Genomic DNA, 23,599 nt, shown 5'->3' with positions numbered 1-23,599 from the left:
TTGGCTCAGGGCGTGATCCTGGCGTTGTGGTATCGGGCCTCACATCAGGCTCCTCCGCTATGAGCCTGCTTCTTCCTCTCCCACTCTCCCTGCTTGTGTTCCCTCTCTCGCTGGCTGTCTCTATCTCTGTCAAATAAATAAATAAAATCTTTAAAAAAAAAAAAAAAGACCACTATATTGAAAATTAGAGAACATCGCTGAAGGAGATTAAAGTCCTAAATAACTGAAGGGATAAACCAAGTATTTACACTGGAGACTCAATATTGTTAAGACGTCAATTCACAATTTTATCTCTAGATTCAGTACAATTTCAATTAAAATCCCAACGGGGTGCATTGGGTGTGTGTGTATGTGAAAGAGAGAGAGACACTGACAAGCTGATTCTCAAATTTATATGGAACTCCAAAAAAACTAGAATTAAGGAAAAAATGAAGAACAAACATTATCAGATACCAGAAATTTTTATAATGTGGGATTGCTGTGCATATGAAGAGGTCAATGGAACAGAGTAGAGAGTCCAAAAACAGACCTGTGCACATGTGGTCCTCTTATTTACCACAAAGGAGCCACTGTAATTCAGTGGGAAAAGGATGATCTTCCCAGCAAATGTTTCTGGGTGAACTGGATCTCTACACAGAAAAACACAACCTTCACTCTTACCTCACACCATGCAGAGAAATAAGTTAGAGATGGTATCAGACCTAACTGTGAGAGGTACTACACAATAAAGGACTACAGAGAAACAAAAGATCTTCATGAACTTGAGGAAGCAAAGATTTCTTAAAGGGACACAGAAAGCACCAATTATAAAAGATTGATAAACTGGACTTCATTAAAATTAAAATACTTATCAATCAAAGGACATTAAAAGAGTGAAAAGGAGCCATAGACTGTTGTAATACATATATCTGATCATGTATCATATCCAGAATATACAAAGAACTCTCACAAATTAGTAAGAAAAATATTGAAAATTCTATTTTGAAAATGCACAAAAATTTAAGCAGTTCACAAAAGTGAAGATCCAAATTGCCAACCTGCATGTGAAAAGGTGCTCAACATCAGTAGTAATCAAGGAAATGCAACGCTGAACCACAATGAGATACTGCTAAATGACTAAAACTTAAAAAACTGACAGCACCAAGTTTTGACGAGAATGTGGAGCAAGAGAAACTCTCCCACATTGCTTGTCGGAGTGGAAATCAGCACAAGGACTTTAGAAACCTGACAGTGTTTACTGAAGCTAAATATGCACGAACCCTATGGCTTGGAAATTCAACAGCCCAAGAAAAATGAACACAAAAAATGAGTGTAAATAACCCTTTTAGAAGAAAATATTCATTGTATCATTACTCATAATAGTATAAAACTGGAAGCAATCCAAATGCTCACTGACAAGAGAATAAGTGAATAAACTGTGGTATATACAATGAGAAACTGTACAGCAATAGAAAAGGATAAACTTCTGACATATGCAACAACCTCAATATCACACATACGTCATTAAGTAGCAAGAATACCACTTCCAAAAGAATACGGACTGCATAATCTCATTTATATAAAGTTCAAAAGACTGTACAACTAATTTACGTCAGAGTACAGGTTACCTTGGTGGGATGTCAACTGAAAGCAGATCCAGGAAAGCCTTCTGGGCTCCTGGAAATGTTCTATAACGTGATCTGAGTGGTAGTTACACAGATGTATAAATGTGTATGTAAAAATTCATTACACTGAGCGTCTAAGATTTGTTGACAGTGTGTGCGGTACCCCATCAACATGAAGAAAACAGCATATCTATAAGAAAATAAGCTAAAAATGATTTTTGCAAAATGAAACGAAACAACTATAATTCTGATCAAATTTTTATAATGACATCGAATGACTATATGACGGTAACAAATGAGATTAAATTCTCCACAACATGATTGACAAAACAAATCTCAAGACAGTGGAAAGGGAGTTTCTATGACAATGCTTTCATCATGAGGGGAACGTATGTTGTCTTACCGCCAATTTGGAAACAGTATATGTCTTATTTTTAAATACTTCTAAAGACTTAATGAATATATGATGATGTCAAAGTAATAACCCTGTCACTTTGAAATGAACAGAATTCAAAATTTCTAGCAATGTTCATGAAAGTAATTCTCCACTAATGTCTTTCATTTATGAAAATCAAATACAGCTTCATATATATAGAAAATGCGCTTATTGTGAAAATCTGAATAAAACAAAGGAAAACTGAATGTTAATTATTTGGGGGTAAGATTTAAGGTACCATAATAATCTGAATGCATGAGTCTTAGGGGATCCATTGCACGCAAATGGCAAGGCAGTGGATACGACTATCACAAGCTGGATGTGTTAAGTTCTATAACTACGGACACATAGATTTTAATATAAAGTACACTTTTTGAGTAAATGTGCATGTACCTTGAAGAACTACTGATAAGATCCAAATATCCTATCAGGTAGACAGAGGAGAATCACTGCCACAGGGACACTTTCAAGGTTCTCTGGAATGTCTCAAAAGTAATTACTAAAATTTCACCACAAATGATGTACTACTTGAGGACCTTAATTGACAGATGCTTTGAAATGCGAATGCAAAAGTTTCTGACAAATTCATGCTAAGATGTTGTCGGTGATTGTCAGACCCACTTTCCTCCTGACCTGCCTTGAAGGACCTGGGCAGCTCACTGGGTCGGAAGATTACTGAAAGGAGGGCAGCGAGGTCCGATTTGGGTGGATTATGGGTGTGGAGCCCAACTCGGGGCTCGAACCCATGACTGTGAGATCAAGACCTGAGGAGACCAAGAGTCGGATGCTTAACCAACTGAGCCACTCAGGTGGTCCCATCACTCTTCTTTTCTAGCGGAAAGTTTTAAGAGACCGATTAAAACAAGTTTTAAGATCTACATAATGTATATTTTTAATATGATTCTCTTTACCACCCTCTTTTGACAACTGAGCTGAAACTGCCACGTTCGAATTGTTTATCTGCAATATAAAAATATATACATACGCCTTAACTCATAATCTCAATGTAACAGTAAAACTGGTAAGACTAAGAAATAACTGAATTATTAATAGCTTCAAGATTTTAAAACTCAAGTTGTACTGAATCTTTCGATACTACTCTTGAATTCTGTCCCAACTGGAGCAATATCGCAAGTATCATTAAGCATACGGTAGAGTTAAAACGAAGCAATTAGAAGGCTCAATTTATCCTTCAGACATTTAGGTTTAACAGTAGACTGCTGACAACTTCTCAGACTCCAGAGTTGAAACCCTAGCCTCTCCCTCAGATTTGTTATATCTTATTTTTAGATGTAATCACTTCCCTCCGGTAAATGGTTAGTGACCACACGCGCAGGTCTGCACATGAGGAAACTAAAAAGGGAACCTTGCACTGTGAATCAGAGACACAAGACACAAGAAGAGCCCCTGTCAGGCCATGCCCAGCGTGTCATATTCTTCAATAATCCCTGTGACAGTGCTGTGCTGACATTTTCAATTAATGCAAACGATACCCGAATTTAAGCAATTTCCAAGGCACGTTCAGTATGTGTTGCTTCAGGAACACTTTCTCTCAAATAGCCTGATAAAAATCAACTCTTCATTTTCGTCGGTATTAATTTCCCTCAGCGCTTCATGTTATGTGAATCTTGTTAGAGTTCAGATCAATTTTGAATTCATACTTCTTAGGACAATCTTTCAGAAAGATCAATTTGGTACAGTTAATTGGACCAGAATATATGCATTTCAGGAGTCCTACCTATGATATAACCTGATTAAAGAACTGAGATACCAGAGTTGCAGAAGCAAAACATTCTGGGGAATCCCAAAATGGGGAAGTTTCAGTCACACAAGATGATTAAGTTCTAGAGATCTGCTGTGTAACATGGTGCCTAGAGTCAACAATACTGAATCACACACTTAGATATTTCTTAAGAGGGTAGATCTCATGTCAAGTGTTCCTACCACAATTTTTTAAAAAAGAGTTACTAGAGACAAAAATAACACAAAATAAATAATAAAATAAAATAAAATAAAATAAAATAAGGAATCTGGTAGCATAAGATGCAAGATAACCAGTTAAGAAAGAAAAGGAAAAAAAGAAGAAAAAAAATGTCCACTAATTATTCCAAAAGTATTTCTCCCAGTGTCTTCATCAGACACATCGCATTAGATTCGCCTGAGGAGCCTGTTAAAGACGTGAATTGCTGAATCTCACCCCAGCCTATCCTGCATAATGGCAATCTCAGAGTGGGATTTAGGAATCAATACCCCAGATGATTTTTGCTCAAAATAAAATTGGAAATACATTTATTGTAGATCCTTCAAATCATTACTAAGAACATTTATTATGCACTAGCATGTCCCTAAAAACTGTGTCCTGCTCAACCAAAGATTCATTTTCCTTTCTAACCAAAGAAGTCCTATCCCCTCCGTTTCAGCTGCAAATTGCATTACTTGCTAGTGTTCTTAAAAGGAGGAGACAAAGAAATTAAGAGTAGCAACATTATCAGAAGGAACTCTCCTTGCCCTAGGGACTTCGTTTGTCATGAGTCATTTCTGATTTATTTCTCACTGAAGAAAGAAAGTGTCCCCCCCCCAAATATGACAGCCTCAGGATATCATTGATACAGCGGTAGAATACTCAAACTTTTGAGTGCATTATTAGGAAATGCACCCCCTGCCAAATAAATATAAAAGTCATGAAGACTCACATAACGCTGAGAGGCTAAGACTTGTTATATCTTTATAAGAGACTGTTTTAATTTTATGTGTGCATCAAACTCAAAAGTCTCTACCAGGGTGTGTTTACACCTGTTTAGCAAAACTTATTAAAGATATATTCAAAAGAATAAGCACAATAAGACTCAGAGTTTCAGAATACATCATCGTAAGTGACCATCATCAGAATACTTCTTATGTGATCCTCTGCATAGGGGAGTTGGAGTCTCTCTTTGCTTGTTAGCAAATGGCATCTCCAGTGTGTCTAGTTCGACGTAGTAGTACATCTAGATAAGTTTACAACTCAAAGTTGAAGAAAAGTTTTCCAAATTAGCCACATAATCATTTTTAAAATCGGAGGTGAGAATAAATGTTTCAAACTGTCTTCAAGCCGTTTGGAAGCATTTGTGAAGTTGATAATGTAACAATTGCAAATAAATATCTATTTAATGCAAAAAGTGCTCTAACAACTGTTAATCTTTTGTTCATGTCATCTGAGATACTATAAAACTTACATAGAATTAAACTACATTTCTTTTTATATCTCCTATTTTGTTTTTCGCTTTTCCCTAATTAAGATTAGGTATGCTCCTGGTTAAACCTAATTAGTGATAGACTTACGTACTTCTAATTTGAATAACTTGTAACAAAGGGAAAAAGGAGAAAAATACACACAGAGAAGCATGCATATATATTTATATTTGTAAACATCAATGAGAGAAAAGAAAGTCTATTTAGACTAATATAATACAATAGACATATGGGAAAATGAGGTAATTTTAGAAATTCTCAATGCGCAACATGAAAAGTCAACGGGGAAAAACATAGAATGGTTTATTTTGTACTAGTAGATTTAATCTGTGGCCTCCACAACCCCAACAATTTATTTTAATGGCTTTTAAAAATAACTTAAAGACTATAAATAACATTTGCTGACTGGACAAAAGAGGTGGCCTGGATACCTGACTTGTCCCTGACCGTCACGGAAATGGAAGCAGGAAGCGGAAGTATTGCCACCCAGAGCCAAAGTTTCCAAGAGCCAGCGTGCCTCATTGTGCCTCGAAACCATGGGAACAAGTGGCCACAGATCTGCAACAAAACAAAATATTGGAAGTGAGCTTCTTGTATACAGTTCTTCTCATCATGATCTCTAGAAAACCCTCATCACCGAAGAGAACACAACAGATTTTTACAATATATATAATTACGTAACTGGATATATGACTATATATGTAACGGCACATATCAATATATACATTAATGTGTATGAGAAAGCTCCAAAAATATTTTCTGATTAGTTCCTAATCATCAATGTCCACAAAGCCTCTTAGACCTTAAATTTTCTCTTCTTTACATGTGTTTTTTAATGCTATATCCCTTAAAATGGGCCACATAAAATTTACGATTTTTTTAAGCGGCATCAAGTACCTTCATATTATTGTGTGATCATCACTACCATCCATAACTTCTCCCCTTGCAAAACTGAGACTCTATAACTATTAAATACTAACTTCCCACTTCTCCTTTCTCCAACCCCTGGCAACCACCACTTTACTTTCTGTCTCCATGAATTTGACTACTCTAGGTACCTCATATGAGTGGAATCATAAAGGATTTACCCTTTTGTGACTTTATTTCACTTAGCATAATGTTCTTAAGGTTCATCCATGTGGTAACCTGTGTCAGAATTTCCCTCCTTTTTAAAGCTGGATAATATTGCACTGTATGTATATACTATGTTTTGTTTATCCATTCATCCATTGATGGACACTTGGGTTGCTCCCACCTTTTGATTATTGTGAATAATGCTGCTATGAACATGAATGAACAAATATCTGTTCAAGTCCCTGCTTTTAATTCTTTTGGGCACATACCCAGAAATGGAATTGCTGGATCATATGAAAATTCTATTTTGAATTTTCTGAGGAACCAACATACTGTTTGCCATAGCAGCTACATCATTTTATATTCCCACCAACAGTGCACAACAGTTCCAAATTCTCCACATTCTTATCAACATTATTAGTAATATTTTTAATAGCAACCATCCTAATGGGTGCAAGATGGTATCTCATTGTGTTTTTGTTTCTCATTTCCCTAAGGATTAGTGATGTCAAACATCTTTTCATATGTTTATTATTCATGTGCATATCTTCTTAGGAGAAATATCTATTTAAATCCTTTCCCCATTTTTTAATCTGGTTTTCTGTTGTTGAATTGTAGGAGTTCTTTATATATTCTGGATATTTGCCCCCTTTCAGACATGATTTGCAAATATTTTCTTTTGTGTTGTGGTTTTCCTCTTCACTCTCCTGATTGTGTCCTTTGCTGCAAAGCAGGTGTTTTTTTATTATTATTTTTATGTCATCCAATTTACCTATTTTTCTTCTCACCTATTCTTTTGGTGGCATATACAATGATTTATATTTTTTAAATATAATCTTATTATTCACAATTCTATTTTCTCTTCTGAATATTAGTGTTACATATTTTGTCTTAACTGATATTACATTTTCTATAAATTTAACTATGTTGTTACTGGGTTGAATAATCATTTGCTACTGGAGGGATTACTAGACCTGTGAAAGCAATCTTTCCTTCTGTTCAAAGAGAAAAATGGGTATATGCCATGCCTACCTCACCTGAGCCTACCACTGGCATCATATTTAACATTAATGTGTTACCCTCCATAATCATTTGTCTTTCTAAACATAGACTACTACTTTATAAGTATTATAATAAAAGATTTAGTAAATAGAATCCCTATAATGAAAAACTTAAATATTACTTTAATTAATTTTTATAGTGAAATAACTAACATGGAAATAAATAGCAAGTAAACATATAACGGCTCCTTAAGTGTATTTAACAATTGCAGTATTATTAGAATAGCTATTCTAAGACTTCTAAATATGCAAATAATATTGAATCATTTATTCACCATCATTCAAAGTTTACTCAAGAGTCAAATATAAAAGAATCCATCATACCAATGTCTAAATGTTGTCAGCACATTCTAGAAAAAATATTAAGCCATCATCTTTGGTATTCTGCATGTGCCAAATACCCTAAGATCAGCATTTTAAAATTAATTCAAGATTTTAGATATTTCTGGATGAATAGCTAGAAGTAGCAACTGCCATACTAAAATTGTATGTGTGGTTCTAAATATCAAACATCTGGTTTTATGCTTTATTTCTTTTGAACTCTTTCATCTAGATATAGTCCTAATCCTCATATGACTTTGCAAACTTACCTATTATTTCAAATCAGTTAGTAACTATTAAAGCAATAAATTCTATTTCAAATAAATGAACTTGCAAATATTAATCCAATTATTGAAGAGATCCTTTGATAGTTTGCAGTTTCAAGCAGTGATTTTTTTATTTCCTAGAAATTTTTATTACTTAAAGGGATTTCAATTACTAAAACAGACAAGAAAAAAAGAGTTTTACACTATTATCATCATTAAATATTCAATAAAAAATTACCATGCAAATAATCTTAAGGTACAGATGTACTAAATCAGAAAATTTTACCAAATATTTAAGCAGTACTTTTCACTGAACTTTCACTTAAAATTTTTTTTCAGAGAATAGGCAAAGAGGGTAAATCATTAAGTCAACAAAATTATTACACTATACTCAACAATGATTTTTTTTTTTACAATGATACTATAAGAAAAGAAAATTACAGGCAAATATCTCTTGAACACAGACGCAAAACTGTCAACAAAATTTTCACACGTTAAAGAAAACCATCAACAAAACAAAAGGCAACCTATAGAATGGGAGAAGATATTTGAAATGATATAGCTGATAAGGGTTAATATCCAAAATATATAAAGAACTCACACAGCTCAAAACAAAGAAAACAAAAAATAGAGATAAAAAATGGGCAGAGAACCTGAATAGACAATTTCCAAAGCGACTTTTATTCGTTGGTAAGTTAGCAGTGTAGTACAATGGTTGAAATCATGGCTTCATGCCTAGACTTTGTCACTTATGAACAAGTTATGTAATTTCACTAAACCTTCATTTATTTACTTGAAAACTGAAAATAATACTAGCAATAAATTAATTAACACCTGGGAAAAGTATAGTAAAGGTCCTTAAGCATATTAAATATTTATAAAAATCGCCTGCTATTGTAATTGTTTTGCCTACATATTCACAAATAATAATTAGTAAAAATTTAATTATAGTTATCTCCTCAGCCTGAGGTTGGCATTGATATTTGGACAATGAGGAAGTGCCGAAGCATCCCAGAATTTTATGTTCATTGAAGCTTTGGTCCCTGTTACAGCAACAAAGAACCAGAGAGCTATACAGCCATAAGCATATTTACTCAATCTTGAGGTCTCCCAACTGTTTCCTTGAGCCACACAGCACTTACCTTCAATCTCATTTATGCAAAATGTTTGAAGAAGAAGATGTTATGGATAATTGACTAAATAAATGTCTAGTTACTGATGAATCACCGTTTCTCCCTCCATTGAAATGTCTCTCAACAAGTTCAGCAAGAACTTTAAAAAAAGAATTCTTTTCTCTCCCCATCTAATTCAACTTTTGGTGGTATTTCGAATAGCTGACCACTTCCTCCTTCTTGAAATCCTCACTCTCATTGGCCTCCCTACCCTCACGCTCTCTGGGATTTCTTTCTAAATCCCTTCTCAAATCTTGTTTCTACCTTATTTCTTAATCCTGGGATCTGTGGGCCCTTCTTATCTAACTCTTTATAACATCTCCTTAGGTGATCTCACCATTCTCTTCACTTTAAACAGTATCTGTCAGGTAATTCTGAAATTTGTATCCCCAGTCCAATCTTCTCTGAACATTAGACTGTGTAGCCAGCTGCCTATTCTATATCCCCTCTTAGATGTTGCACAAACATCTGTAACTTATTATGTCCAAATCAAATGCTTGATTCCCAGCCATAACTTACTTCTCTCATGCTCTTCCCAGGCTCATTTAGCACCCATCAGAATGCTCATACCAGGACTCAAACATCACACTGTTGTTTCGGTCTTCCTTATCACCATCTCCCGCATCCAGTCAGCAAGTCATATCAGTGTTATCCCAAACCCATCTCAAATCGATCCACTGTCCTCCATTCCTCTGCCATTATCTTAGTTCAGGTTACCTGGTCTAGACTCCTCAACAGCTTCCTAACTGGGCTCCTGACCAAATTCACTCACTATACAGCATTAAAGAGCTTTTCTTTTTAAAAAAAAAAAAAAAAAAGATTTTATTTATTTATTTTTGAGAGAGAGAGAGTGAGACCACAAGTGGGAGAGAGGAGCAGAGGGAGAAGCAAACTCCCCGCTGAGCAGGGAGCCCAGACTCAGGACTCAATCCCAGGACTCTGAGATCATGACCTAAGCTGAAGGCTGATGCTTAAGCAACTGAGCCACCCAGGTGCCCTAGACGGCTTTTCTTAAAATAAAAGTTGAATCAGGGCACTCCCCTGATTTAACCCTGTAAAGGTTTCCCATTGTACTTCATATGTAATCCAAAAGCCTTTCTATGGCCCAGATGCCCTGACTCAACTAGTCCCTACCCGCTCTCCAGCCTCATTTGGTACTGTTCTCTTCACTGATGACCTATTCTTCAAATTCCCATGCTCTTTCCAAACTCAGGGCTTTTGTGCATGCTATTACCTCAACCTGGATAATGCTGGGTCCTGTTCATCCTACATCTCTCAATGTTAATGTTACTATGTGAAAGAGCCCTTACCTGACAAAGCAGTATCCTCATCCTGTTATTCTCCAGATCAGACTATTTTGTCTAGCCATATGTTTATAAACACAGTATATGTTTATTACCTCCAATCAACTCTACACTCCTTGAAGGCAGAGACTATGTCTTTCTTGTCCATCACCTTATCCTGGGTGCTTGGCATAGTATCTAGAAAAGCAGGGGCTCAATAAATACTCTTTGAATTAAAAAAAGTAAGAGATTGCCAATTTCCAGATCTTGAGATACAGTAAAATAAACTTATCTTTGAATCTGCAGTGATGATAATTTAGACTTTTATAATGCTTAAGGCATTTCAAGATCTTACACCATTTCAAGAATCATCATGAACATTTTTCTGTACATTTAATTTTTTTTCTTTTTAAGTTTTTTATTTTAATTCCAATATAGTTAACATACAGTGTATTATTAGTTCCAGGTGTACATCTCTTTGCACATTTTAAAACGTGTTTACTAGTTGTGGTTTCCGTTGTTTTGATCCTGATTAAATACAGATGTACACCACTCCGAACGTTTTTTTTCCACTATGAACATTTGGTAAAGGTAAAAGTAAACTTGGTAAAGGTTTCAAAATAAATCCTTGTATATGTTTTTTAAAAATACCTTTTCCAGGGGCGCCTGGGTGGCACAGCGGTTAAGCGTCTGCCTTCAGCTCAGGGCGTGATCCCGGCGTTATGGGATCGAGCCCCACATCAGGCTCCTCTGCTATGAGTCTGCTTCTTCCTCTCCCACTCCCCCTGCTTGTGTTCCCTCTCTCGCTGGCTGTCTCTATCTCTGTCAAATAAATAAATAAAATCTTTAAAAAAAAATACCTTTTTCAGATCTTTAACCTCTACTTCAGGCATTTGCAGGGTTGGGAAAAACCTCCATTGGGGTCTTCCTGGACCTCTCCTCCAGATCCTTCTCACTGTCCCCAGAACCCACTATTTTCAGGCTTCTTCTTGCTGCTCTGGACCCACCTCCAATGCCCTCCAGGAATTCTCAATTTGGGGGCTTTGTCCACAACTGCCTTCATCATCAAAACTTGCCAATTTTCTATTTTGTCCCCTCAGATCCCAGCTAGGTGACCACCAAGATAGTTTGATAAATTCAAGCCAACACTGTCACAATTTAATGTGTTGCTCTTCCCAGGTAAGATTTAATTGTTAACACAGACCTTCAACGCTTTCCCAAGGGATTGACCAATGAAGAACTTCACAATAATATATGTGGATGCTGAGGTTACTGAAGGCCTCAAATCATTTTTTTTTTTTTTTGACAGAGATGGCTCATGATACATTTTAAGAAGAACATGGGGAATACTGGCTACACATGTTCTGATTTTCTGAAGCAGAATTTCTTTTATATGTGGTATTTATTGAGAGGCAAACATGTCTGCCCCTAACACGAGCAGGGTATAGGGCAAGAGATCCATATACCGCATGTCTAAATATATGAAGGTTACAAATAAAGGGGATAAAACTATGAAGAAATACGTTTTATCCTTTTATCTTGACAAGTATACCTTCACAAAGACCTGAAAGCCCAAGTCAAGTTTAGAACAGAACACAGCAGGCTTCAAAAGATGAACTAGCTTCTATGCTGGACCAAAGCTTTTCTCTCATTCTTTCCCATTCCTGGCTTGGTCTGCACCATGAGGAGCCTCACCCACATGTATGGGAACATACCAGTAAATCTAAGCTCTGCCCACAACAGCTGTAAGCAGTCACTCCTTGATACCCACTGGGCCCAGGAGTGTTCCTACCGGTAACTTGGTCTGCCCCTGGGAAGATGCACCTGAGGAGGAGGTTGACAGGTCCTGTAAGAAGACTAAGGGTCATTTGGTCAGGGAATTTCAGGATCTTCCCAGAGCCTCATCTAGCAGCTTGGGTTTGGGTGGACAGGTCCCCCTAACTCTGTGGACTCCTTTCTAACCCTGAGAGTAGGAGCACATCCAGAGAGAAGCCATAAAAAGGCCTTCCAAAATGTAAGGCCCAGAGCAGGAACCCTTCCTGGGCCTAAGGGTGGTACAGAAGACAAATATCAGGTCCCCATTCTACAGATATGGAGGAGCAAAGCTCATAGAGAAGATCCCAGAGCCTGAGATCTAAGTCCAGTTCTTCTTGACTAAGAAGCTAGTGCTGTTACACCATCAGCATGTGGGACAGACCTATTATATCCCTATATACTTCCTTTAAATTATCAGCTATTCTCTATCAAGATGCTAGCCAGACCCAGGCAGTTCCTTCCCAGCAAAACGAGGGGCCAAAGCCATAACTGTGAGCGTGCCCAGTACTGGCAGTCCAGAGCAGAAAACAGTGCTGGAGCCTATGAACCCTCTAAAATCATCCAGATACCCCTGTCTGTAACTGATTTCTCTTTGCCATAACAACAAAGAGATAAAGGCTGCCTAAAGGTCTGTCTATTGACCTCTACCTCTAACCCATTAGTCTCACTGTCCTTGGCCAACTGGAATAGTTTTGGATACTGGTTGAGATAAGGTAATTTAAAAAGGAAAGTCACTATCTCTTAAGTTTCCCTTATTCAGCTCTTGAAAACCTATGAGGCAACTATCAAAATATTTTAACTAGGACATGGATTTTTAAAAATTCCTTATTAATCTAGATTCATGTACAGAGAGCACAAAAAAGGACAGAAAGGAACAGTGGAAAACTTAATCTTTCATTCCATACATACAATGAGACTCCTACAATGGACCATGGCGGGAGACAATAGTCACTGGGGATACAGCAGAGAGTTAAATAGAGGAAGTCCCCGGTGTCACTCTGGTCAGGAAGACCAAAAACAGACAAACACATACATTATCTTTGCGAGATAGACACTAGGAAGTAAAGGAAAGCAGGGTAAGTAGAATGATGGAACAGCATGCTTGCTAAATAAGATGGTCAGGGCCTTCTTAGCACAAGCTTTTGAGTAAACCAAACCAACCAAATCTGCCCACAGAACGTGGATCGTTTTACTGTTATGCCATCTAACATTTTATAATGCTCACTCCACACCTTTGAAATCTGGTATTAGGTAAAGGGTCAGCATGTTAGAGTTAAGACAGAAATAGAAAATAACATGGGAAAGAAAATGAAAGAGGCAAAGGGAGAAAATAGAAAAAGAGTCCTAATTTGCTTTATGTAGGCTCTTAAATGAGCAACACCATGTTTCAACTTTCAGAAAAGTAAATTTCATTTGTCAAGGGACTGAAAAAACCCATGTGTTCAGAGTATTCATTATAAAGAGAAATGCTGTGACTGGGTAGGGGATCCAGTCTTAAATCAAACCTCTTGACTACCCTCCAATATGCCTGTACATTACTTCAAGAAAATGTGGCCATAGTGTTATGAAGTCACACATCTTGTAAATAAGCAAAACAACAGGTGTTACACATCTGTTCTTTCACCGATCTTTGGAATCTATCTTTAGTGAAGCTACAGCAGAGTCTATAAACTATTGGAGAAAACCAGCTGAAAAGCCATGCCTAGAGAGCTAAATTCCAAGCCAATCATAGGACAAAAATTCCCAAGAGCTTAGGACTAGATCTAGCATTATTTCATAATTTTATCATTGACTACAGCAATGAAATTGAAGTAAGTTTGCAGAAGTCTGTTGCAGCTTAGGCAAGGTTTCTGCACTCATTATAATCTACAGAAAACTCTTGACCTTTATATTTTAATTATAGGCATCATATTTAACTTAAGAATCCAAGTTAGAAATTTCAAAATCCTCTTCAATTCATTCTTTACCCCTCCCATATCAAACCTCTACCAAGTCTATCAAATCTACTTTTTAAAATTTCCTTTGAATCCATACCAACTTCTTCATCCTTACAAAACCTAATTTACCTCACCCCCTTACCATTTCTGATCTGTAAAAGTACAGCAGACTCCCAACTACATTCTTTTCCTTCAGCCTGGTTCCCCTTGATTCTATCTCCCTACTGCTCAAGAATTCTATAACAGAGATCTAATCACTTTAGTGTTCTGCTTTATTAAAGTCTCCTGGTGGTTTTTCATTGGCCGTTTCTAAGGGAAGCTCTCAAGGCTCTTTCACAGTGGGGTCCTCAACTCATCTGGCCAGTCTCATGGTCTGCTACCTCCTTCCAAACAAACTTTACACCATCAAACTCTTCACAATTCCCCAGATGTGCCAGGCTTCTTCTGCACATGCGGTTTTGGCTATTGGGATGTCTTTCCAATTTTCTTTCCAACTGGTGATCATTTACTATGCCTTCCACGTGTAGTTCAAATGCCATGTCCTTTATGAAGTCTTTAAGAACCATCACAGAGTTCATTTCCTCACTACCCTGCAGTCCAACAGAGCTCAGTAACCACCTCTGCTTCAGCGTGGTCTACACTGCATTTTAATAACCTGGTGCATTCTGTCTCCACTCTATACTGTACATCTTACAGGAAAAAAAGTATCTTATCATTTGTTCAAACATTAAATAATGTTTAAACACTGACATTTAGTAGGAGCTCACTTGATCAATTTGTGGGATGAATATAGTCTAAGGCAACACATTTCCAAAATTAAACAAATGAAGGTTCAAACTGTTAAGTCATATATCCAGATATGGACTTAACCTTTATAGAAGATATAGGTGGAGAATTATTACTAAAAGAAGGCTCAGTGAACATAATTTCAGTTATTTAGTGAGATGCACAAAAGATACTACTACTGAATTTTTCTTCCATCACAGAAAATATATCCCCTGGTTCTTAATGTTTACAGTCCCCTAAAACTGATTAACTCTATCACATTTTCCCAAACTTCTGTGTTATTTCTCCTGTCACTTCAAAACTAGTGCCTACTTCCCAGAGAGTCTCCAACCTCAGGTTTCCTTTGAACGTGCTTAACTGATTCTCTTCATCCTCGACAACTTGTGTTATTGATTCACTTCTCTGACCTATCGTTGTCTCCATCAACTTTTTTGGGTACCATTCTCAACTTCCATCATTACGCGTGACCTACGTTTGTTCGGATTTCAATTCTCTAGCTCCATTTCCACAGATATATCTTTATCAGTGATCCAATGCCACTTAAAATTTTAAATTAACATAGACATGTTTTCCTTATGTATCACGTTTTCCTAATTTTCCCATTTGAAGGGCTCTACTAACTCTATGACCTACTAATCTTACAATCTCATGATTATTTTTTTATTTCTCTCGAAGAGAGGTATCAAGACCCTGTGGGCTTCACAAATGTCATGGGATATCATGGGTCAGGCCTATTATTCCCACTCTTGCATTCGCCACCCATCAATTTCCAAACTCAATATGCAACTTCCTCACCTGATTATCTCACTAAAGGCCTACAAAATAGCACCGTAAAAAGCCCCTTGCCTCTCAATTTCTCCTTTTCGATCTCCCTTTGGCAAGTGCTATCTGCTCTCCTCATCTCTAGTTTCATCCCAGCTTGGATTCTCTGTCTTACCAGGCACGTGACTGCTCACTCCCACCTCTAAGCCTGCACACATGCCATTCCTTCTGGCTGGAATGCCCTCTCTTGCTGTCTTCTGCTAAGCCTCTTTATTCTCTGCCTCTTTAAGATATATGACCTTAATGCAGCCTGCCTCAAATAATCCAACTCCAACCCCATTCATTCTATTTTTTCCAGCATGTTTTCCAGGTTATATATTAGCATCTCTCCCCTGTTAGTTTGTATTCCTGCTAATTTTTCATTTTTCACTTTAATTTGTATTTATGATGTCACTTAGCCATACAACTATGGTTTCTATTTGTTTTGTTTTCATTTAAATTCAATTAGCCAACGTATAGTACATCATTAGTTTCAGATGTAGAGTTCAATAATTCATCAGTTGCATATAACATATATATGCATATAATACCCAGTGCTCATCACATCACGTGCCTTCCTTAATGCCCATCACCCAGTTATCCCATTCCTCCACCCACCTCCCCTCCAGCAACCCTCAGTTTGTTTCCTGTAGTTAAGAGTCTCTCATGGGTTTTTCTCCCTCTCTGATGACTTCCCCTTCAGTTTTTCCTCCCTTCCCCTATGACCCTCTCCACTTTCTTATGTTCCACATATGAGTGAAACCATATGATAATTGTCTTTCTCTGACTTATTTCCCTCAGCATAATCCCCTCCAGTTCCATCCATGTCAATGTACAACTATGGTTTCTATCTCCATATATTCTCTTGCCTCTAAAATCATCCACTCTGTGTACCCACTGGGCATTACTGCCTCCTGGGGAAAAAATGAAGTACAACTTCAGGAGGAGAGATTAAACAGAAGGACCATAAAGTAGATGGAAATTTTCTATTTCTGGAGAATATGATGGGCTTCCATCTGTTTTAGATGGTTTCCTTGGATGGCAATGATTCAGATACAGAGATAATGTCCTAACTGTGATAATAATCACATTTGGTTTTCTTTCACCTTTTTGTTTTTCCCCTGACTTTGTCATATCAGGTTCAGGCTCACTCCCCTGCTCTATCACTATATCTTCTCCCTCTTTTCCAGGAAACCCCACTTAGATGCCTCGCCAGTTTGAGAGATCAGACTGGACAAAACCTCATGGAAGCAAGTGCCAGTTACTTCCTCCATTTTCTATCCCCTAAGGGGAGAATGAATTGTTCTACCCCTGGAAACCCCCTTTCTCTTTTCCACCCATTCAAAGAATCCTGTCCACCCTTTAGGTACATTTTACACCATCAGAACATCTGAACACCTCAGTGGCTCCTTTGCAGGAGCATATCAAAAATCTCAAGTCCTACAGATCTCCCCTCATGCACCAGCAAGGAGAGGCTGGAAACCACACATTTGGTAATCTTTTTTAAAAATCTCTTTAAAAATGACAAGTACTGCTTGGTTTGGACTGAGAATAAGAAGTGCCATTGCTCTTTTCGCTTTTTGTTGCCGGTGGGAACAGGGAGAGACGTTGGAGTGGTTTTCCTTCGGCCCCTCCATTAACAAGCAGATAACCTCCCGAGCGTCCCGACCATTCCCTCCCCCCACCCATCTTGCTTCTCAGACTTCTCCAAGCGGAAGATGGGACCAAGCAGTCTTGGAATTGTGACTGGAAGGAGGCAGCACAAGTATCTCCTCCACCCTCGCACCTCCCAACCTCAAGCTGGGGCTCATGATCACACTGCTGCAATTCCTGGATGGTTCGATTAAAACTCTCCGCATTTGCAGGGTGCTGGGTTCTCCTCTTTTTGATCCCCAGCCCACTGCGCCCTGAGGCCGGCAATGAGTTCTGGTACCCTGTTCCTCTCCGTTTCCCAGCCTCCCGTGCCTCTGGGGCTCCTGCAACCTGGCCTGCCCACCACCGACTCGCCGGCTGCCTCCCTCCCTCCCCGTACACGGCGCAGGTTTCGCTTACACGCCCGCCCGCTCAGAATGAGCTAGCGTGCCCGGCGGCCGCGGCGCGCTTGGTTCCGCGCCAACAAACTTCTTCGGGACCCCGCAGTGCCCTAGCGGGCTGCGCGGCGCCGCCTCCCTTCTCACGGCCGCGGTGGCGTCGGCGCCGGCGCGTTGACGGCCGTGGCGGCGGGCTCTCGCAGCCAAGGCGGCGGAGGCGGGGGCCGCGTTCTCCGAGCGCCGGGACCGGGACGTTCCCGCGGCGGCGGCGGCGGCGGCGGCTGCAGGGACGGCGGGGACGGCGGCGGCGCTCGGTCGGGCCGCGCTGCGCATGCTGCAGGGTAATTAAGGAGCAACACCAGACGCCGCGAGACTGGCCGGGGCTGGGGGAGGCCGGAGTGCTGGGGTGCCCGGCCGCGCAGTCCTGCGAAGCAGCGCTTGGGACAAATACCCGCATGTCGGAATAAGTAACCCCCGACCCGAGAGCCAGGCGCCGGAACCTCGCGTCTTCCAGTTTATCCCCCTTAACTGTCTTCTCGCTTCCAGTGGGTAACGTCTCCAGACGGAAACCAAAAAGAGGACCTAACGGCATGCATTCATATTGAGTTTATTTGTTCTGTGCATTTAACCCCACGGATGTTTTTTTTCCTTCTGTATTTGATGTCTGTTCTCACCCGCATCAGCAGTGCTCATAGCTCTCCTTTACAAACACACGTAGCTAGAAAAACCACCTAGAACTAAAGTATAAGCTATAAAGCCTGCATTACGTGAACATCTGAACACGAACTACGTTCTATGTAGTATATTAAAGTGGCCATATCGTGCCAAACGTTCTTGGTCCCGTCATTAAGCTACCTATGGGAATGCGTAATTGCAGGTGTGCATTATTTATCTACCCAAACACATGTACATGTGCGGCACCGTTTTTACATTTTCTTGAAAAGCAGATGCACGCAAATGACCAGAAACATGAGCAGATGACAGAGACCCGGCATGTGTGCGAGAGATCAAGTGAAAGGGCCGGTGGCAAAGCTGCGCAGCTTACCTTGAATGTGTGTTTGAGCCCCTCAGAGGCGCAGTGGAGTCCGGGCCGGGCTGCCGCACCGCCGAGGAGTGGCCCGAGTGAGCTCCCTGCGAGTGGGGAAGGGGGACGCATCTCTGCCCTTATTAGTCTCTCCCAGTGTGACCCTCCCACTCGACGAGGACGGAGGACTCCGCAAGACAGGACTCCGCCAACTCGTGCACAGGTTCTCCTTAATTAGAACAATGTCGCCTTGGAGCTAGGAATAATGCCTTTCAGGTTTATGTTTTATTAGCAGTTTCACAGATAGAATGACTATTGGATGCAGGTGCTAGAGCGTCTCACTTTGATTATGAAGTGTCTTCAAAGTATTGCATGTGGCATACATTCACAGGTAGATAATTGGCTTTTTAACAGTTGAGCTAATAAAAAAAGATATCATTTATGTTTCATTTTTCACTTTTATGTCAGGAGTATATATAAAGTTAATCAAGAGAGCCTTCCCGCCTTCCAGTGTTCATGGGTACACGTTTGTGTGGCATGAGTTGTCTCAGAGTACCTAAAAGTATTTTGTGGTTTTAAGTATTATGACTTTCCATGGATTGGTACTACAAATCCTGGGGTTTGAACTTTTTGGGATCCCTTTGAACATAGGAAGGTAACATTTTTCTGCAGATCTCTGTGCAGGTATTTGTGTGTGTGTGTGTGTGTGATACACCCGTGCGCGCACACACACACATAGTGGGTATAGATGTATATTTGTAGGCATATATACATATATACATATTCTGTGTGCATATATATACATATATATATATATATATACACCCACGCACATATACATATATTTGAAAGAAAAAAAAGCATTATAGAATTCAGAAAAATAATGAGGCATTAGAAAATGGATAAATTGGTTTAATGTTCTTTAGTTCAGTATTACCATAGTTGGGGAAATATTATAAATTATGTTATGGATCCATAATGGTGAAAATCAGTAAGCTTAAAAGTTACCTTAAACCAGAGAAATATGCTTCATGTGTCAGGGCTCACAGATCAGGTAATAAATAAAATTAGGCTGGCAAAAACCAAAAATGTTAAGAAAAATTTTAGGAGATAGCTCCTTTCCACTTCATTTAAGTGAAACTATTAAAGAGTCAACTACTGATTTTTAAACCTGTCTTTCATTGTAATCAAAATACCTACAATTTTAGTCTTGCATCCATAGTGATGTGAACCATGTTTATATGTCAGAATTTAAAACCTCTTGATGTGTTTCCTTCTCGTGTGATTTTCATCACTAATTTTTGGCTGACTGTGGAAAGAGGCCAAGGAGGGAGGATATCACATGAGTCACGCTGCTCAAATGGCCATTTGAAAAACATGATTCACAAACCTTCATCAGACTTTTGGTGATCATTCTCTAATTTTTTAAAAAGTGTTACCCCTATTTGAACCTTTCTTTTTCTTTCTAAGCAATTGTACTTTACCTTTCACTTGCGAGTGAATGGAAATAAGAGTATCCAGGCTTTATTTCTCTGATAGACTATTATATTCATCTTATTTACATTTAATTGGTACTATTTAAAGTAAGGTTTTTAAAACTATTTAAGAGAAAGCCTGAAATTTTGCCTCTAATTCGTGTTTTAATACAAGTAAATCAAATTTATTTTAGTGTTATTTTTGCAAACATTTTAATAATTTTATAATCTTTAAGATTTTTTTTGAAATAACCACTGTTAGATTTTTGCTTCAATCTCAAATTGCTTCTTTCCCTACTCACAGCATTGAACTAAACAGGAGTTTGGAAGAAAGTGAGAAATGATTAAAAGTAAAGATTATTATTATCTGTTGCTTACTTTGCACCAACAATTCAAGGTCAATAAATATTCCTGGTTTTTCTTCCAGGAAAGTGTTCAAATTGGGGCCAGTTTCATAATTACAAACTATGATAGCCCTAGGGTTTGGCCCTTTAAGCCAATTCTTTTCACTGAATTTTAAAGTGACTTCAAATAGAAACAGCCCCTAACTGAGAACCTTTTATTTATACAACCCAAATACAATTATAAATGATCAGTTTTTCCACTTGCTTCTGAAGCTACTGCTGGTGAATGCACATCTGAAAATAATAGGAGAGCTGACAGGACTTTGAATTCTGGCAAACAGCTTGCAGGGCTTCTAATGCCCAGTTGAGCTGTGTGCATGTGTGACTTTAAAAAATTAAAAAGATTTCAAAAGCAAACTGCTTTCAACATTACATGCCATGGAAGACACGTTTAACTATTTTTATGCCATACGAGGAATAAATTCCTTTTGGTACATTAAAAAACTGTTCCGTATTTGTGAAGCCCCACTTATATAATTTAAATGATATAAAAGGAACATTGCACCCTATTTTGATAATTGCCCCATATAAATTTGAAGAATGTATTTTTTTTCCTGAGCCTCACTTCTCAATCTGGGGTAACACGACTATTTCTTTTTCTTTTTTCTGTACCTCTGTACTCCCAGCCATGTTACTTTGCCTTTTCTCTTTTGTAATTTCTTTCACTTTTCCCCTCCTCCATAGTTTCCATTTTCCAAGAAGAAAGAATTTCAGCATTGCCCCCAGCTAACTTCTTAGTTACCCAACTATAAGAGTGTTCATTCTCTAGTGAATTGATGGGGGGCACAGCCAGACATGACTCCCATACGTATCCAATAGGAGTACTTCAGTGCGTCAAGAGTGGCTGAACAGACGGTACTGTTAACTGTAGTTACCAAATCTGACTTGTCATCGCTAGCATGCACTTCCCACTCTTTCCTTTTTAGACCAGTACTACACATTATATTCTTAAGGGTAAACAGAAAGTCAGCATATCAGTTCTAATTTTTTAGTAATCATCAAAAGTAAGGGCATTTAAAATTTTTAAAGGCTATTTTTACCATCGTTTCTGAAACTAATTCTCACAGAGAAAATAATGTTCCGCTGGTGGTGGTTCTGTTTGCTTCCATTCCTGGAAGACATTCTAGCTCCTCACATTGACTCAGCTTAGAAATGAGAGGAAGAGGTGATCATAGATCTGACATTCACTTCGTTTATTAGACTTACTTCCTAGGGATCGGTGACCCTGAAAGGAAATATGGTAATAGACAAACGCCTGACTGGGGAACATGTTTATTAATACACATCCAGCTCTCAAAAATATTTTTTTAAAAAAATGGAGACAGATAAATATCCCAATAGAAAAATAGGCAAAAATGTGAAAAGGCCATTCACAAAGGAAATACAAATGGTCAATAAATGCATGAAAAAATGTTCAATTAAATTAGTATTCAAGGGAATTAATTTCTAAAGGAATGATTTTGTCCCCTATCCATTTTGCCAGGATTAATATTAGTGATTCTATTCAGTGTCAGCATAAATGAGGGGCGTTCTCACACTTACAGAGGAGCACAGAGTAGTTGTCTTTCTGAAGGGCAGATTTGCCATATTTATTTAAAGCTCTAAAAACTCTAAAACCGTTAACTGTGGTTATTTCTGAGTTATGATTATGGGAGATTTTTATTTCTTCCTCTTGATTATCTATGATAATATAAAGTTTCTATAGTGCATATGTATTACTGTTGTAATAAAAATATAACAAACAGAAAGTAGTGTGGTATTTTTTATATCTCCAACAAATTAATAAAGCAATGGTGTTAAGAGAGCTGAGAAATTTGCCTCTCAAGTACTCTTCTCAATCATTGCCAGCAGGAATCTTCCAGGTAAAAATTAGTATGTAACTTGAAACATTTCAACTTATTCTAGTGATTTCTCTAGGAAGCAGAAATTAATTAAACCATTCATTTAACACAGTTTTAAATGCCTCTTAAGCTGAGCACTGTAGAGTATACAAAGATAGGTTGCATGTGGGCCCCACCTCCTGGAGTTTAATATTTAACAAGAAAGAAAAGACATGTATACACGTACACAATGATAATATGAAGTGAAAATACAAAGTGTGATAAAGTAGATATAAAATACCTTTAAAGGAAGAGGGAAACTATTAGTATGTAGAAGCATGAGGGTCAAAAACTTCCGGTGAACAAAAATATATCTATTGCTTTATCAGTCTAAATAAATCTACTTAAAAGTCATCGTAGAATCATAGTACTAGAAGGGCCACTGTAACTAAATAATTATTTGTGAAATGATGAGTTTACTGGTTCCATAATAAATATTTGTTGAAAAAATCAACAGAGGGGAGAAGAAAAACTAAGAATCAGCAGAGAATAAACCCACTTCTCTCCCTATTCAGATGAGGAAAATGAAGTTCCGTTCCTACTGAGCTAAATGCTTTGCTGGGAATTCCAGGCCTGAAACAGTGTAACCTCAGTTGGCTCCCGTCAGACCCCTTAGCTGCACAGGAAGCCACGATCAGATTAATCGCCGGTAACCACAGAATGAACATGCCCAGCGCCTTCTCCGTGCTCTTACTCGTGCTGCCTCCAGCCGAACCTCAAGGTGGCGATTGAAATTCTGCCAATCATCTGCGGCTTATTTCAGGTGTTCTCTACAACACGGCTTCTTCCTGTCACCAAACTCTCCCCACCTCTAGAAAGCAGAGCAGTCACTTTTTAATGACAATCTACTTTCTGCTACCTCGTTTCACACGCATTTCTGTATTTGGCCCTTTGACATGATCGTAAACTCCTTGAGGACTAGAATGGAGTCTTCAACTTTTCTAATACCCAGAGCACCTAGTACAATAAATTGCTTTTTCTTGGTATAATCTTCAAATA

At 38.3% G+C, this 23,599-nt stretch overlaps 1 protein-coding gene across 1 annotated transcript in view; it reads right to left on the bottom strand.

Moving 5' to 3' along the window:
- The window catches only part of COL19A1 (collagen type XIX alpha 1 chain), a 299,548-nt gene extending 280,622 nt beyond the window's left edge, over nucleotides 1–18,926 (bottom strand). Inside the window, exons 1-2 of the mRNA XM_008684899.2 lie at nucleotides 18,863–18,926; nucleotides 5,703–5,829 (exon numbers count right to left, since the gene is read on the bottom strand). Coding sequence (XP_008683121.1) covers nucleotides 5,703–5,793 — 91 coding nt within the window. The 5' untranslated portion in view covers nucleotides 5,794–5,829; nucleotides 18,863–18,926. The remainder of the gene's footprint in view (nucleotides 1–5,702; nucleotides 5,830–18,862) is intronic.
- Between the last annotated feature and the right edge of the window lie 4,673 nt (nucleotides 18,927–23,599).

This window comes from Ursus maritimus, unplaced genomic scaffold (assembly GCF_017311325.1).
Source record: "Ursus maritimus isolate PB19 unplaced genomic scaffold, ASM1731132v1 scaffold_29, whole genome shotgun sequence".
Taxonomy (NCBI): Eukaryota; Metazoa; Chordata; class Mammalia; order Carnivora; family Ursidae; genus Ursus; species Ursus maritimus.
Note: the sequence above shows the minus strand (reverse complement) of the source record. Positions and strands in the feature narration are given on the sequence as shown.